A 14,527-nucleotide genomic window follows, 5' to 3' on the forward strand; every position below is an offset into this window, starting at 1 on the left:
TAAATGCATGAAATATACCATGTTTCAATTTTTGTGGAGGTGTTATTGTATTACTCCAAATAAAATAGAATCCTCGCCACTTGTCTCCAACTAGATTCACAACTTTTTGTGTGCAACAGTTTAATGGATTTGTATTCTTGGTGTTTAGTAAGAACATTTATTTGACAATGATTCTCTTCTATTATAAGATATATCTCGACATATTTTACTTATGTTTTTTAAATATAAGTATACTAGTTTTTATTATGCCGAGAGGCATCTACAATGACATCAAAGTGTTTGTAAACAAAAATCCATTTTTGAAAAAAATTGACATGCAAATGACAAGGTAAATGCATGAAATATGCCATGTTTCAGCTTTTGTGGAGCTATTATTTTATTACTCCAAATAAAATAGAACACTCGCCACTTGTCTCCAGCTAGATTCACTGTTTTTGCATGTAAGACTTTAATGTATTTATATTCTTGGTGTTTAGTATTTTAGAAGAATTTACAATGAGTCTCTTCTATTATATAAGATATCTCTTCTACAATGAGTCTCTTCTACAATGACATCAAAGTGTTTGTAAACAAAAATCCATTTTTGAAAAAAATTGACATGCAAATGATAAGGTAAATGCATGAAATATGCTAAGTTTCAGCTTTTGTGGAAGTGTTATTTTATTACTCCAAATAAAATAGAACACTCCACTTGTCTCCAGCTAGATTCACTGTTTTTGCATGTAAGACTTTAATGTATTTATATTCTTGGTATTTAGTATTTAAAAAAAAATTATTTTACAATAAATCTTTTCTATTATATAAGATATCTCTAGACATATTTTACATATATTTTTTAAATACAAGTATACTAATTTATATTGGTAATCATTTACAAATATCTTCCTCATATAGAAACCAACATGAGACCAATACAAACAAGGGCAGGAGTAGCAGGATCTTTGGCGGAGCTAGGGTTTCGACCGATGGTGGTAATGCAGATAGGGAAGGAGATCGTAGGGCAGATGATGTAGATGGGGCATGAGTGTTCTCGGGTCTACACTGCGTGGGGGCCGACGTCTTTGCTTTGGGCTTATTTTTCCTATTTTGACCGATCTTGTGTTTTTCTGTCGTGGTCGACGATTAGGTGTTTATGTACAAAAGAGGATGCTTTCTCTTCCTATTATGCACAGGGTCCCTGTTGGTTCCAGGTTTTTGCATTTTGATCCATGCTTCTTGTTGCACCCTCCTCGTCTCCCAGTTTTTCGCAGCTGTTTTTGATGAGGGTGGAGTTGTAAGCACAGGGGAGGTTGCTATCTGTAGGGAGGGCGCCTATATTAATGTTAAAGGCTATCATTTTTGGTCCTCTCTGTGCCTGTCTCTATTTCTCCTTAATGTGTATTTTGGGATCTTTCATTGATGTTCCCTTTGTGGGGGCCTCTCCGATAGTGGCTTGGTGGATTTATTGGCCTCTTTGGGTTTATTGGTCACTGGCGTTGTGGGGTCGTTCCTTTGCTTGGGTTGTGCTGTCGGCTCTTCAATGTGTATGCCCAGATTGTTTTCCTTCTAGGGTCAATTCTGAAATGTATTGTGGGTTGTGTTTTTATGGTGATCGGTGGATTGCTGGTGATAGCGAGGATTCTTTGGAGGCTAACATAGAGGAGGTTTTCTTCGTGGGACAACATAGAGGAGGTTACTTTCTGAGGGTTATTTCTCTTTTTGCCTTTTCTCTTCCCCTTGGTGTGCTCATTTAGTGTATGCTCAGTTTGTTCTCTTTTCTCCCCTGGAGTGTGGTTTTACCCTTGCAGGGCTGCTCTGATGTAGATTGTGGGCTACACTTTTTTATGGTGTTAAGGGAAATGCGGTTGTCACTAAGGATTCTCTGGAGGCTGACATAGAGGAGCTTGCTCTTGGGACTTGAGGATGATGTAGAGGAGGTCGCCTCTAAGGGTTGGTCCTCTTTTTGCTTGGGCTCTTTATCCTTAGTGTGCTCATTTGGCTTAGTTTGGTCCTGCTCTAGTTGATGTGGGATTATGTTTGTGGATGCCTCTCTATGTTCTTATCGGGTAAACCTTGTAAGTGTTAGGGTTTGATCAAAATGTTTTTGATTAATGAGGATGTTGTGCCACTTTCATCCCGGTTGTGGAATATGCCTCTTCTCCTCGGTTGTTGAAGACCATCTTCAAAATTAGTTGTCTTTCCAAATTCTTATGTTATTCATTTGTGGATGTTAAACATCATAAACATTGTTTTGGGCCTTCGGTCTAAGTTTTTTATGGATAAAGATTATGGGAGTTCTTTCAAAACCCATTGCTCCAATTATCTTCTCATTTAGGTTCTCTTGGTTGTTGGAGGTTTGACCCGTTCTCGTGGGGAGGAAGCTTGCTTGTTGGTAGGTTGGTAGGTTGTTGTCTGGCTCATGGTCTTTCCTATGTTGCAACTCTATGTTTAAGGTCTAGACTCGTTGTGGTCTTTTGTAAAGGGTTTCGGCATTGCTTTCAAACCTTGTTTTACCCCTAATAAAAAACATGAGACCAATACATCTCTTGCAAGCACAACCATGTGACTAGTATTGGCTTGTTTTGAGCAAACACACTAAAAACACCATGGAAGACCAAGAGTCACAACTTGTAATTCCATACTAGATGCCTCTTTGGGATTTAAACTTGGGTCTCCACAACAAGATGCTTTAACCAATTAAGACAAGCCTTGGATTGCCTCATAAATCTATTAAATAAAACATAGTTTGTAATATTTCCCTTACCTCCTAACGTAAGGGCTCTAAAGCACTCAAGTGCTCTCTCAAACTATGAGCTATTTTTATAATTAAGATAAGTTCATCAACATATAAAAGTAACTTTACTACATATCTACCAAGTTGAACTCCTTCACCATTGACCTTGTTTATCCACTTTTTTGACTTAGCAATTTGTAACCCAAACAAAGTCCGGGAGAGTTAGAAATCGTATTTGATATCAATATCACTAACAAAGCACTTGAACTTTCTTGAACGCTAGTTCTAATTTAAAGCCTATGAATGATTGGTCTAAACTCATCTAGAACATTGAGCTTTTCCATCTCATTCCAAAGTTTTTCTCTATGCAATGTGTCAAACGCTTTTGTAAAATCCACAAAGCAACCAAAACCCTCTTCTCCTTGGATGCCCCCTATTTTTTCAATCAAATACATAAGAGTGAAATAATGATCAATAGTGTAGTGTTTTAGTTGAAGCTTGTCTTCCTCTTTACCATTGTCCCTCTTTTTCTACACATTTGCTATTTTTTTTTTTTTTTTCGATAGGTAATGGGCCAAAGCCGATGAGGTGTACATACCCTACCCCATTTGTGGGATTTGAACTTGTGACATCTATTTCAAGAGTACGAGTTCTCCACCACTAGGCCAACTTAGGTTGCACTACACATTTGCTAATTTTTGCCTCAAGAATACTTCCACACAGTTTTCCAAAAGGAGTATTAAACATATTTGCTAATTTGATGGACTATTGATATCTTTACTTTTATAAAGAGGGGTAACAACACTACTTGTCCATTCTGTTGAGAAACCCTATTGAATGACTTTATTGGAGATCAATTTGATATGAGGCATGCAGACCTCTATATCCCCATTTAAAATACCATGCTTACAACCTATCCATATCTTGTGCTTTCACCTTGCAAGATTCTTCATGCTTTGATTGATATCTTCAATAGTTGTGTTAAATATCTTCAATAGTGAAAAACTCAATAGCCGTGTTAATTATTGTTGGACTATTTTTATCTTGGGCGTGTTCATTGAACAGTTTTGTATATTCTAGCTATTGATAATCTATCGTATTATTTTCAATTTGCTTTATTTTATATAATAGTTCCTTTCTAAAAGATCTTGGTTGTGCTTTTTGAGAGCAACTAGTTCTTCCATTCTTGTATTCATATACCTTTCTTTTTTAGACAATATTAGTTTTTTATAATCTTTCTTATTCTCTTTGCTACCTTGCACTCTTAATTGAACCAAGGGTTGACTCAAAAAGTATTTGAAGTTCCTCTTTTAAGTCTAGCTCTTTTACATACACGTAAAGACTTATGTATTAAAATAATCAACATACTTTTATTTTTTGGGTGGCTTGTCATACAAGTTGGATTCCTCTCATATTCTTGACAAAAAATGTTTTAACTTTAGATTGCAAGAATTAGGTAGCCTCCTATAAACTGTAGTGTGTCGGGTAAATGTTTTAACATGACCAATGACGTTGGTGTGACATGTCATTCAATACCACATGGGCTAGGGGAAGATTGAACCTCATGACCCCATGCCTATCATAGGATGCTTTCACCAATCAAGGCAAAAGGGTTGTTTTAAATTTTCTAGTTTTTTTGAGTCATGAGGATTTTACCTTGCAAAAATAGCCTCTTTTGATGGAGACAAGCTTTTCCACCTTGTTGACTGTTTATGTGAACATTAAGCTTTACATATATTGGATTATGATATGATTTCAACTCTATAAGGAAGTGACCAACTTCTAACTCCATCAACCTCAAGATAAAGTTCTATGAGAAAATAACATAGTCCACTATGCTTTTGACCATTGTAAGTTTAGCAAGTGATGTTGCCTAAATTTGGTCATATTCTCAAACTATTGCATATGATTATATTATACAACTTACATAGCCTCATTCTACCACATGCCTCATTCTACCACATGGTATGTAACATTTCCCTTACCATCTTGTGATATCCCTTCCCAAAGTTGACCACTTTCTTCCTTTAACCATAATGAATCATTATTCTCTTTGTATTTGCTTTTCAAATTTAGGGCTCAATCGTTTATTGTCCTTAGATTGAAATCACCTATTAATTATACTTCCCTCGTAGTAGTAAAAATTAAAATGTTGTCGTTTATTGATGCATGAGGATCTTACAATCTAGGTTCCTTTTCTTATATGACTTTAAATCTTTTGATGCGAAGTATCAGACAACTAAGATTTTTGTTAGCTTATTGTGTATTATTTTCAACCACAGACATTACTTATTTGGGTCTTCTTCTACCACTTTTATGATTTTGCACCATGATTCTTTGATTAACATCGCCACACCTCTACAACTCTTTCCATTGTTGATCATTTCATTCCAAATTGAAGCTTTTTTATACACCTCAAACTCTAGTATATTGCAACCATCACGCTCATGCATCTTTGCAAGAATGATAATGCCTTTTCCTTTTGTTATGGGCCCCAACATAGGTCCATGTCTCCACGGATAACCTCTATAATTCAACATTTAACATTGTCAAGTATTCTTGAGGGCTCCAAATCCTTATTTATTATGTGTCATTTGATCATTAATTTAGGCCTTTCCATTTTATACCCATGCCCATTTTCCTCCATCTTTTGTTGCCTTCACTTTTTCCCATTCTTCCCTTCTCTCTTCTTATTATATTATAGTTAAGCTTTTGTCTAGACTTGTTGTCTACCTATGAGAAACCTATTGTTCCTTAGTATCATAATATTGTCTTCTATGCTTCTCATTATAAATATTACATATGTCCCTTCCTCCTCTTATCGTTTTTTTAATCTTGTTTGCTTGGTGGATATATCATGTCTATTATAGTTGGCCTTCAAGAAAATCTCTCGTTAGCTCTTTTGTATCCTCTTTCTTGTAGCTCAATCTTTTAATTCTTCAATATCTATTGTTACATTTGTTTGCTTTCCTTACATTGTTACATTGTAGTAATGTCTATTAAAATCTTATTAATTGTTTTAAGAAAATAACTATAAATATTTTATTCTTCATTTACTTCAATTTTTTATTTTCCCTGCACCTTTTACAAACCTTTTGATTGTGTTTGAAAGGCCATCTTTAAGATAACCTAGCATGAATGCACTCCAATAGATTTGTGATTGTCCCTGCATGTGCATTGAAATTAGGGTATTGATAAGCAATTGGAAGCCATGCATTGAAATTAGGGTATTGATAAGCAATTGGAAGCCTTGATGAATATTGTGTGGTTAATGGAATTATAAAACCCTTAGATATTATTGTTGACCTATATGCTTTCCCAACTTAGAACCCTTCTATTGTTCTCTTATAGCATTATTATCCATATTTGTATTTTCTTCAATAACTTCGCTTATGCCTCTCAAGATTGCCTAACCCACTATACAAAGAAACTCAAACCTTTATACATTTTGACTTGTTCTGATATATTTAGGGTGGCTCTCACTTATTTTCTCTTTCCTTGTTCCTTAGGGCCCATGTGTCACTTGCTTTTGGCATAAGGAGCCACGTTGTTCATTTTTTCCGCTCTCTTATTTCTTCCCTAAAGAATTTGGACTATAGGTATATTAGGCACCTCACATACCCATGGCCAAATAAACTAACAAAACAAATGTGTTAATTCCACCACACTTTACGAAGAGGATAAAGTGAGTTAAGAAGGACCAATTGCTTATGTCGTTTTGTTGTTGGGCTTAAGCAAAAGGACAAGACACCTTTTGCAATGGTCAATGTATACAAATAATTAATAATTAATAATAAGCATATTGTCTAAAGGTATATATGGGATTGGTACCGTTCCTTTGTATTATAGCACAATTTTGAATTAATTTATTTAAAAAAAATTAATATAGTAATTTAACACCGCCAAGGTCAGGCCTTATCACCTCGTAACATTACTAGCGAGGAGGAGACTCGAGTATGGGATTACCCCATCGACAGGGCCTGTGACCGCAGGGTCAATCCCATTTCATTTTTTTATTTATTTTAATGTAAGTTATTTAATTTATTTAGTTTGATTTAAATTATTTAATTTCATTAAAATTATTTATTTTCTTTTAAGTTATTTTATTTAATTTTAATTATTTTTAATTGTTTAATTTTTTATATTTTTTTTATTTACATTGATTTGAAATAAAATGTTGTAAACAGTTTATTGATTCCTATATATATAGAGAGAGATTTTATTTATTTTCATTTAAGTTATTTAATTTTAATTATTTTAAATTGTTTAATTTAATTTATTATTTTATTTTATTTACATTAATTTGAAATAAAATCTAGTAAATATTTTATTGATTTCTATCTATATATTGAGTAATATAATGGAGATTTTAAATATTTAATTGGAGAACTCTTATTATAAGTTACTTTGCAAAACTATTAATAATAATCTTTCTATCTATATATTGAGTAATATAATGGAAATTTTAAATATTTAATTGGAGAACTCTTATTATAAGTTACTTTGCAAAACTATTAATAATAATCTTTTAATAGTGTGGCAACTTCTATATGATAATGAGATAATTACAATAATTAATATTCACTTTTCAATTAATCACAATATAATTATTGTACAAAATGAAAAATGGTGGAAGAAAATATTTTTTTGATGTAATTAGAGGGCTCATAACTTGCAAGCACAACAACTTGGTGAAGGCACATATCATGTGAGCATATTAGCCCAAAAAGGCATAACAATGTTATGACTTGACCATTGCACTACTAATTATTGGTGATGGTGTAAGAAAATATAATCAAATACTAATTTTAAAATATAAATTTTAGGTTGCAAATATTTTGGATTAAATTATCTAAATTAGTTTTTTTCACGTTTGGGATTATATTCACATTTGAGATTATATCCTATGATCAATCATTAAGATCTCTTCTCTAGCTATCTCATCTTGATGGTAGATCATGGAGTGTGACATAAAGAAAATAAGTTTACATGGTCTAATCTAGAAATTTTGCAAGTTATCATAATGGATTGTGAAATAAATATTAATATAAATACATAAAGTAGTACTATATAGACTACATAATAAACAACATAATAATAAGATTTATTATAAAAAAAAGTGGTTATATCTTTAATAAATCAATCATTATTATAAGAGATGATATCAATTAAATGGCTTTGGTTTAAAATTAAATATGATTTTGTAAAAATATTGATATTGTAAAAAAGAATATTTCATGGAAAATAAATGTTGACCAAAACCCATTAGTAATTTCAAAAAAAAATGGTAGGTATTATTAAATAAGGAATCACTTATTCATAAATAAATATCTAACAAGAGAAATAATTATATTGTAAAAAAAATATTTCATGAAAAACGGATTTTGATCCAAAACAATTCAATATGATAGGTGTTATGCTTCAATATTGTATGATCACACATTTTAATCATAGTGATTATGAAATGTGATCTGCAATGTTGTATGATCATATATTATAATCACACTGCTAGCCTATATTTACAGTTAAAGGTGATCATCTGGGTTAAGGATGAAGTGTGATCTGCAGTGTTAACATAAAAAAGTCCTACACAATTTTTTAGCAGAAAACAATTCCTCTACTGAAAATATCACCTCTCATCGAATGAAGTATAGTAGTTGCAGTTGCAGTAGCATATGATTGAAATACAGAAGGCCTAGTTGCATGAATGAAGGGAAACAGATCAATTCTTCTTGTGGGTATTTCCATGGGCACCAGCGTGCACATACTCTTTCTTCCCTCGCCTTAATCGAGAGAGGAAGCTAAGAACAGAAAAGACCAGAACATAAGCGGCGTAGACTCTCCAACAGGTTCTGGGAGGCTTGTGAGCCATGGCCCTGTGGAAGACTGTCACGTAATAATGCAATCCAATACACACAGTTCCGAGTAATTGTATCCCAGCTCCCAGTTTGTCCAGAATGGAACCATTTGCAGTCGAACCCACCACATTACAACATTGCAGGGACAAAAACAAAACATACCCCAAACCCTGAAGCAGCTGCAAGTAAATGTAGCCTTCGGGAGAATTTCTGTAGAAAAATTCCATGGGCTCCACTGCCAAGATGAAGCTGGCAAACATGAGAGTTGCAAAGTAATTGGCTAAGTATATGTTGGTCAGGAAGAGGAGCTTTTGCAATGGTAAGAAGGCCCTGATTTGGTCCAAGACAATGACTGTCACAAACAGGGGAATCAGCAGAAATAGACACGAAACTGTTGTTGCCATGAAAGGGGCGTAGTGCCTTCCGACCAGCGGCTGGAAGCCCTGCGCAATTTCCTCGCTTGCCATATTGAAGTAGATTTTTGATTTATTGGACAGCTTTTGGATCCCTGGCATTAGATGGTCTGCAACCTTCTCTGCCGTGTCGTGAAGCTTCCATGGAAGTTCCCTGAATTCTTGAACGAGGTCCTCTTCTTCCTCTGAATCTTTTCCCCCTTCTTCCTCTGATTTTCTTTCCCCTTCTTCCTCTGAGTTCTTAGGTTTCTCAGCATCAATCTCGCTCTTCATCTCTGTGTCTGTTGAATTATTCAGGATTTCTGTTGCCAGGGACACTGCCTCCTTTGTTTCTGTCTGTGAAGAACTTTCCAAGGGATCCGCTTTTGTGCTTTCTGAACTTTTCTCTAATTCTGCCTCTTCAGAATTTGCCAAGGTTTCAGCCTCTGTGATTTCTGTGTTATTGGTTTGTATGCTCGTAGAATTTGTGAAGCTTTCGGCTTCCTCAAGTTTATTTTCTCTAGACTTTGTAGCGGATTCCAGATTGCCTGTGCTTTTTGTTTCATCGTCCATGGAATTCACAGTGCTTTTCAAGTCTGGGTTCATGCTAACCTTGGAATTTGTCATGGGTTCAGCTTGCTCCTGTAATTCGATATTAATGGCATTCTGCGCTTCAGTGCCTTTGGAATCCGTCAGGCTTTCAAATTCCTTCAGTCCGGTGTCTGTTGAATTCGCATCCCCTTCTGTCCTAGCGCCTTGGATTTCTTTTGATATTTTCAGTGTTTCAGCCTCATGGTCTTCAATTTTCTGCATTCCGGTTTCTGTTTTGTTATCCACTGAATGTACTTGCATTTCACCTTCGCTGCTTTCAGTTTTCTGCATTTCAAATTCACCTGTAGTGTTTTCAATTTTCTGCATTCTAATATATGTTTCTGCTTCAGTTGAATTTGTCTGCATTTCATCTCCATTACTTTCAGTTTTCTGCGGTTCAATTCCTGTTTTGTTATGTACTGAATTTGTCTGCATTTCCAATTCAACTCCAGTATTTTCAATTTTCTGCATTTTAATATCTGTTTCTGCTTCTGATGAATTTGTTTGCATTTCATCTCCATTGCTTTCAATTTTCTGCAGTCCAATTTCTGTTTTGACTTCTGTTGACTTTGTCTGCATTTCAGCTTGGTTGCTCTCCATTTCCTGCGGTCCAATTTCTGTCTTGTCTTCTGTTGAAATTGTCTGCATTTCAGCTTGGTGGTTCTCCATTTCCTGCGGTCCAGTTTCTGTTTTGAATTCTGCTGAATTTGTCTGCATTTCAGCTTGGTTGCTCTTCATTTCCTGTATCCCCTTTTCTGCCAAATCCAGGGCGCTTTCTTTTTCAGTGCTTTGGATTTCTTGTTTCCTGGCTTCTGTTGAAGTCCCTGGAGTTGTTCCAGCTTGAATATTCTCCTTAATTCCATCTGTTAATTCACCTGTACTCTTCCATTCCCCTTTATCATTCTCTGTTCCATCATTCAATTGTTTTTGAACATCATTAACTTCAATATTTTCTGTTGTGTTTTTTTCCATTGCCTTCAACCCCTCCACATTGACGTCCTTCACCTCCAGCTTAACGCCAGTAGGATTCATGAGTTTTGACATTGGAGCCGTTTCCTTCTTTGGATCCTCTGGCAATGTATTGTTCTGACTACTCTCATGTGATTCGTTATGCTGTTCGTCCGCTTCTTTGTTCACAGTGGATTCTTCTTTATCTTCAAGCAACCTTCTCCATAACACTATACCTAATTCTTCCTCTGTTCTAAATGAATCCCATTTCCTTCTCCTTCCAAATTCATTGCCAAAAATGAATTTCCTTCCAGTGAAGAACTTCAATTGCTGTTCTTCCTCATCTATCTCTGCTATTCCCTTGTCTTCAGGTTTGAGTATCTTTACATTGTAGCAGTGAACACTTGGATCCAACAATATCAGCAACAAACAACAACAGATGATCATTGAAGAAGCCCCCATTTCTCCTATTTTCACCTGCCAATATTGTCACTTTGTAAAACCGGATCCACCATTAAAATACCAGCAACTTTTAAGGTCATATAGTTAATGCCAACAACGTCAAAGACAAAACAATCAATTTTTAGAACCAAAGCAAATACATATGCAAGATGAAGACGAACCAAGTCAAAGCATTATAAGATCTGATATTTTGGATTAGGAAATCAAAGGCTGCTGTTTGCTGATGCTTCTGCTTTCTTTACTCCTTACTGTTATGGCATTAAATCTGAGCAAGATGGGCTCTTCAGATCTATTCGGCAAGTTTGTGCCTCTTGCACCATTGTTTTATGTGTTGGCTGCTGCAGCCTCAGGCTTTCCCCTTGCTAATGCCATTTCACAGAGATGTGTCAAAGGAATCTCCCTACCAAGGCAACAGTCCCTATCAGCTTAAAAATGGTCATTTTACTGACCACTCTTTCCTCACCCTTGTTGAGGATGAAGACAACATCAAGCAATCATTTAAGTGCCTTGGCACTGTTTACTTGGCTTCTGGTTCCATTATTTAGTGGAGTAAAAGCCAGTTTGTAGGCAGTGTATTACTTCTCCTAATGGACCTGAAACCTCTGGGTAGAAATGGATTGGCCATGGGGAAATTTGGTGGCCAAAACATCTAGGAAGCTGCGAAGCATGAGAAGCCATCAATTTGTGGCTTCTATGGAATGGCAGTGGTTCCCACAATGGCCTCTGAGAGATTATTTGGATGCACTCTCTCAAGTTCTTTGAAGAGATATTACATATTCAAGACTTATATTCCAAAGCCACTTTTGTTTGGATTTTGTGGTAGTAGGCTAAAGCCAATTTAACTTGAATAACAAAAATAAAAAGACTTTCCAAATGATAATTGAGGCAGTGTTTCCTCAGCATTTACACAAAGTCTCTGTGAGATCCACCAAATCTTGGTGGAAGGATTGAAAATTGGAAAGTGAATTATGACACCCTTTCTACAATTACACTCCTAACAAAGGATACATGTGGATTTCCCCACATTTGCCAATGGTTAAGAAGTTGGATTCAAGATGGTCTCTCTAGTCTGTCTTTTATTTGAGATAAAACATTTTTAGACAATTTGGAAAGCTGTTGGGGAGCTCAAGATTGCTCATTTTGCCCAACGATTATTCTATCAAAGCCTTCCTATTGACAAATGGTTAACATATTTAAGTGTATCGAATCCCATATGTCTATTTTGTGGACAATTCAAAATGATTAAGCATTTGTTCAGGTTTGTACTCATGAATGCAAACCAACTTAGTTGTGGATTCATGATTTTTTCAAGCCCTTTAGATCAGAAGCCTTCACTTTGGCACAATGTTTTGCTAGCATTTCTAACCAAATTTGCTCAACAATGGCATGCTTTCAGATTGGAGATTCCTTTTAACATTCGGAAAGATAGAAATGCTGCTCTACTCTCATTGTTGTTGATTCAAACTTTTCTACTCGCAAGAAGTCACTGGTGGTGACTGGTGTGTGATGTTCTCCTGTAGATTCAAGATTAGCACAGCAAAATGTCCTTGGAGGTGGCCCCTCTCCAAACTCTTTTCAATCACTGGGGGAATGCCCCTTGCATTCTGGCCACAATGCCATCCTACTCGCTTTTCCATGCTAGATCCCCAATGCCACTCACAGAGTCACCACAGAGTGGTCTTCCCCTCTACCAGTTGGGTATTCTTGTGGTTGGTTGCCGCTAGCTAGGCACCAAACAGGAAGGTCTCCAGTTTCACACTACTCAATAGTGCTGGGGGGGCCTTCCAAAGCTTAGTCAAGTTCCCTGGCATGGCTCTTGCCATTTTGCCATAAAGGAATGTTTCTTCTGACCTTGAAAGGAACTTAAAAAATCGTTAACGATGCTACTTTTGATCCCATTCATTCATTCAGCTGGAGCCTAAAGCTCTGGAGTCACAAACTCAAAAAATTAAGACATTGGTCTCATTGGTACTGGAAACGATCTACCTGATCTCTTTACTTACTCAAGAAAGAGAATAGGTCACTTCCAGAACTCGAAATTCTGGATCTATAAGTAACGTTGGAAAGCAAAACATCAACATCCATGAATTGGCTGTTCTTTATATTACAAGCCGTGTCTCTGCTAGACAATGGGTGTGCATGGAACAGTTTTCTCGTAGAAGCTAGCGACTTCTCAGATGAAGGAGAAGAGCATAAAAAGAAATGAAGATTTGCTTTGTAACTATATATACATGTTTAGCAAAACATAAAAAGAAAGATAGATGGTCTCTGGAAATATGTGGGTATGTTGGGAAATCTTGGAATTATCTGTGGATCAATGATATTTGAATCTTTGGACTAAAATGTAGGCAAATTAACATCAGATCTGAACTTTTATACATGATAAAAATGAAATGAAACTGTTCACCAAAATCAAGAAAAACTGAACACTTACAATTGGCATAGATCCAGAATGCAGCTTCTCTCTGTTATGAGTTGCCCGTTAAAATGCTCTCCTCTATTTCAGAATGAGTGTATAAATGGATTCAACACCACAATCCCACATTCCGATTGCTACATGACAAGATGCAATTGATTAGACAATCAGGGGAGCCCAACATGTGACAGAGAATGGGACAATCACATGCAAAGACAAAGAAAAGTGAGCTTAGCTCCCAAATAGCTGGCTTTTCCTATTCAATTCTACAGTTTTACTGGCTGTATATAATGAAATGTTTAGTCAACCCTCAATCTACGCATTGAGCGGTGCATTTCTGTAACTGGGCATAATGTTTCAGTTAAAATATGCACATCCATCAGTATTGTTAGTAAGCTAGAGTGGTGGTGGTGGTAGTTGAAATTTTGCTGCAATTATAAATTGTCATGGTGTCCTGCCGTAAGGGGCAATCAGCCTGTGCTTTAGAGTATGTTGAGTTATCACTTCTGAACATTTTTTCCATGATGTCGATATCTTAATGCTAGGCATGTGAATCTTGTCTTTGTCGTCCGGGCCGAGTTGTAGGGGGCTGTGATTTCCTTTCACTTCCATTACAATCATAGAGAGCTGTTATTAATTGTTTACATATAAATGAAAGGAAATAAAATATTTTGAAGTATGGATGGATGTTGATAGGGAAATTATCTAGCCATTACGATGCATTACGGTATGGTAGTTGGATTCTATATAATTGAAGTTTTGATTTCTCTTCAAGGAAGATTGTTGTTAAATTTTGAGGTGTTGGTACAGTGAGCACGTTTAAACGATTTTCATGATGAGAAATCGAAACTTCAGTGTAACATCTAGCGATTGTTGTCATAGCGTAATCGATCTCTATTTTTTTAATTATTTAATATAATGTTTGGTCAATAAGATTGTCTATATAGATGTCTATCACCATCGTTTTTAGGTATTTTATTAGTCTATAATAATCTTATAGGTGTAATAAATTGAAATATTTCATGAGTATATTTAAAAAAAGTGACTTTCAATGTATAATAATTTTTCAATACCAATAGTTATTTGCAAAGACATAACAAAAGGATACAATAAATCTCAAATACAGCATTCATCAATCTTGTCACAA

The 14,527-nt window shown here is 35.5% G+C and overlaps 1 protein-coding gene and 1 long non-coding RNA gene across 2 annotated transcripts; one reads left to right on the top strand and one right to left on the bottom strand.

Annotated features, from left to right (window-relative positions):
• Positions 1-891: 891 nt before the first annotated feature.
• On the top strand, positions 892-2,280 carry LOC131073585 (uncharacterized). The gene is made up of 2 exons (XR_009112900.2): positions 892-1,671; positions 1,788-2,280. It is a non-coding gene; the product is annotated as an uncharacterized LOC131073585 (long non-coding RNA).
• Positions 2,281-8,045: 5,765 nt separating this feature from the next.
• On the bottom strand, positions 8,046-13,940 carry LOC131073620 (uncharacterized). The gene is made up of 2 exons (XM_058010098.2): positions 13,399-13,940; positions 8,046-10,979 (listed from the first exon to the last, which is right to left on the bottom strand). Exons 1-2 carry the CDS (start codon positions 13,405-13,407, stop codon positions 8,436-8,438), a joined length of 2,553 nt encoding a protein of 850 aa, XP_057866081.2. The 5' UTR covers positions 13,408-13,940; the 3' UTR covers positions 8,046-8,435.
• Positions 13,941-14,527: the final 587 nt, after the last annotated feature.

Source organism: Cryptomeria japonica, chromosome 11 (assembly GCF_030272615.1).
Source record: "Cryptomeria japonica chromosome 11, Sugi_1.0, whole genome shotgun sequence".
In the NCBI taxonomy this organism is placed as follows: domain Eukaryota; kingdom Viridiplantae; phylum Streptophyta; class Pinopsida; order Cupressales; family Cupressaceae; genus Cryptomeria; species Cryptomeria japonica.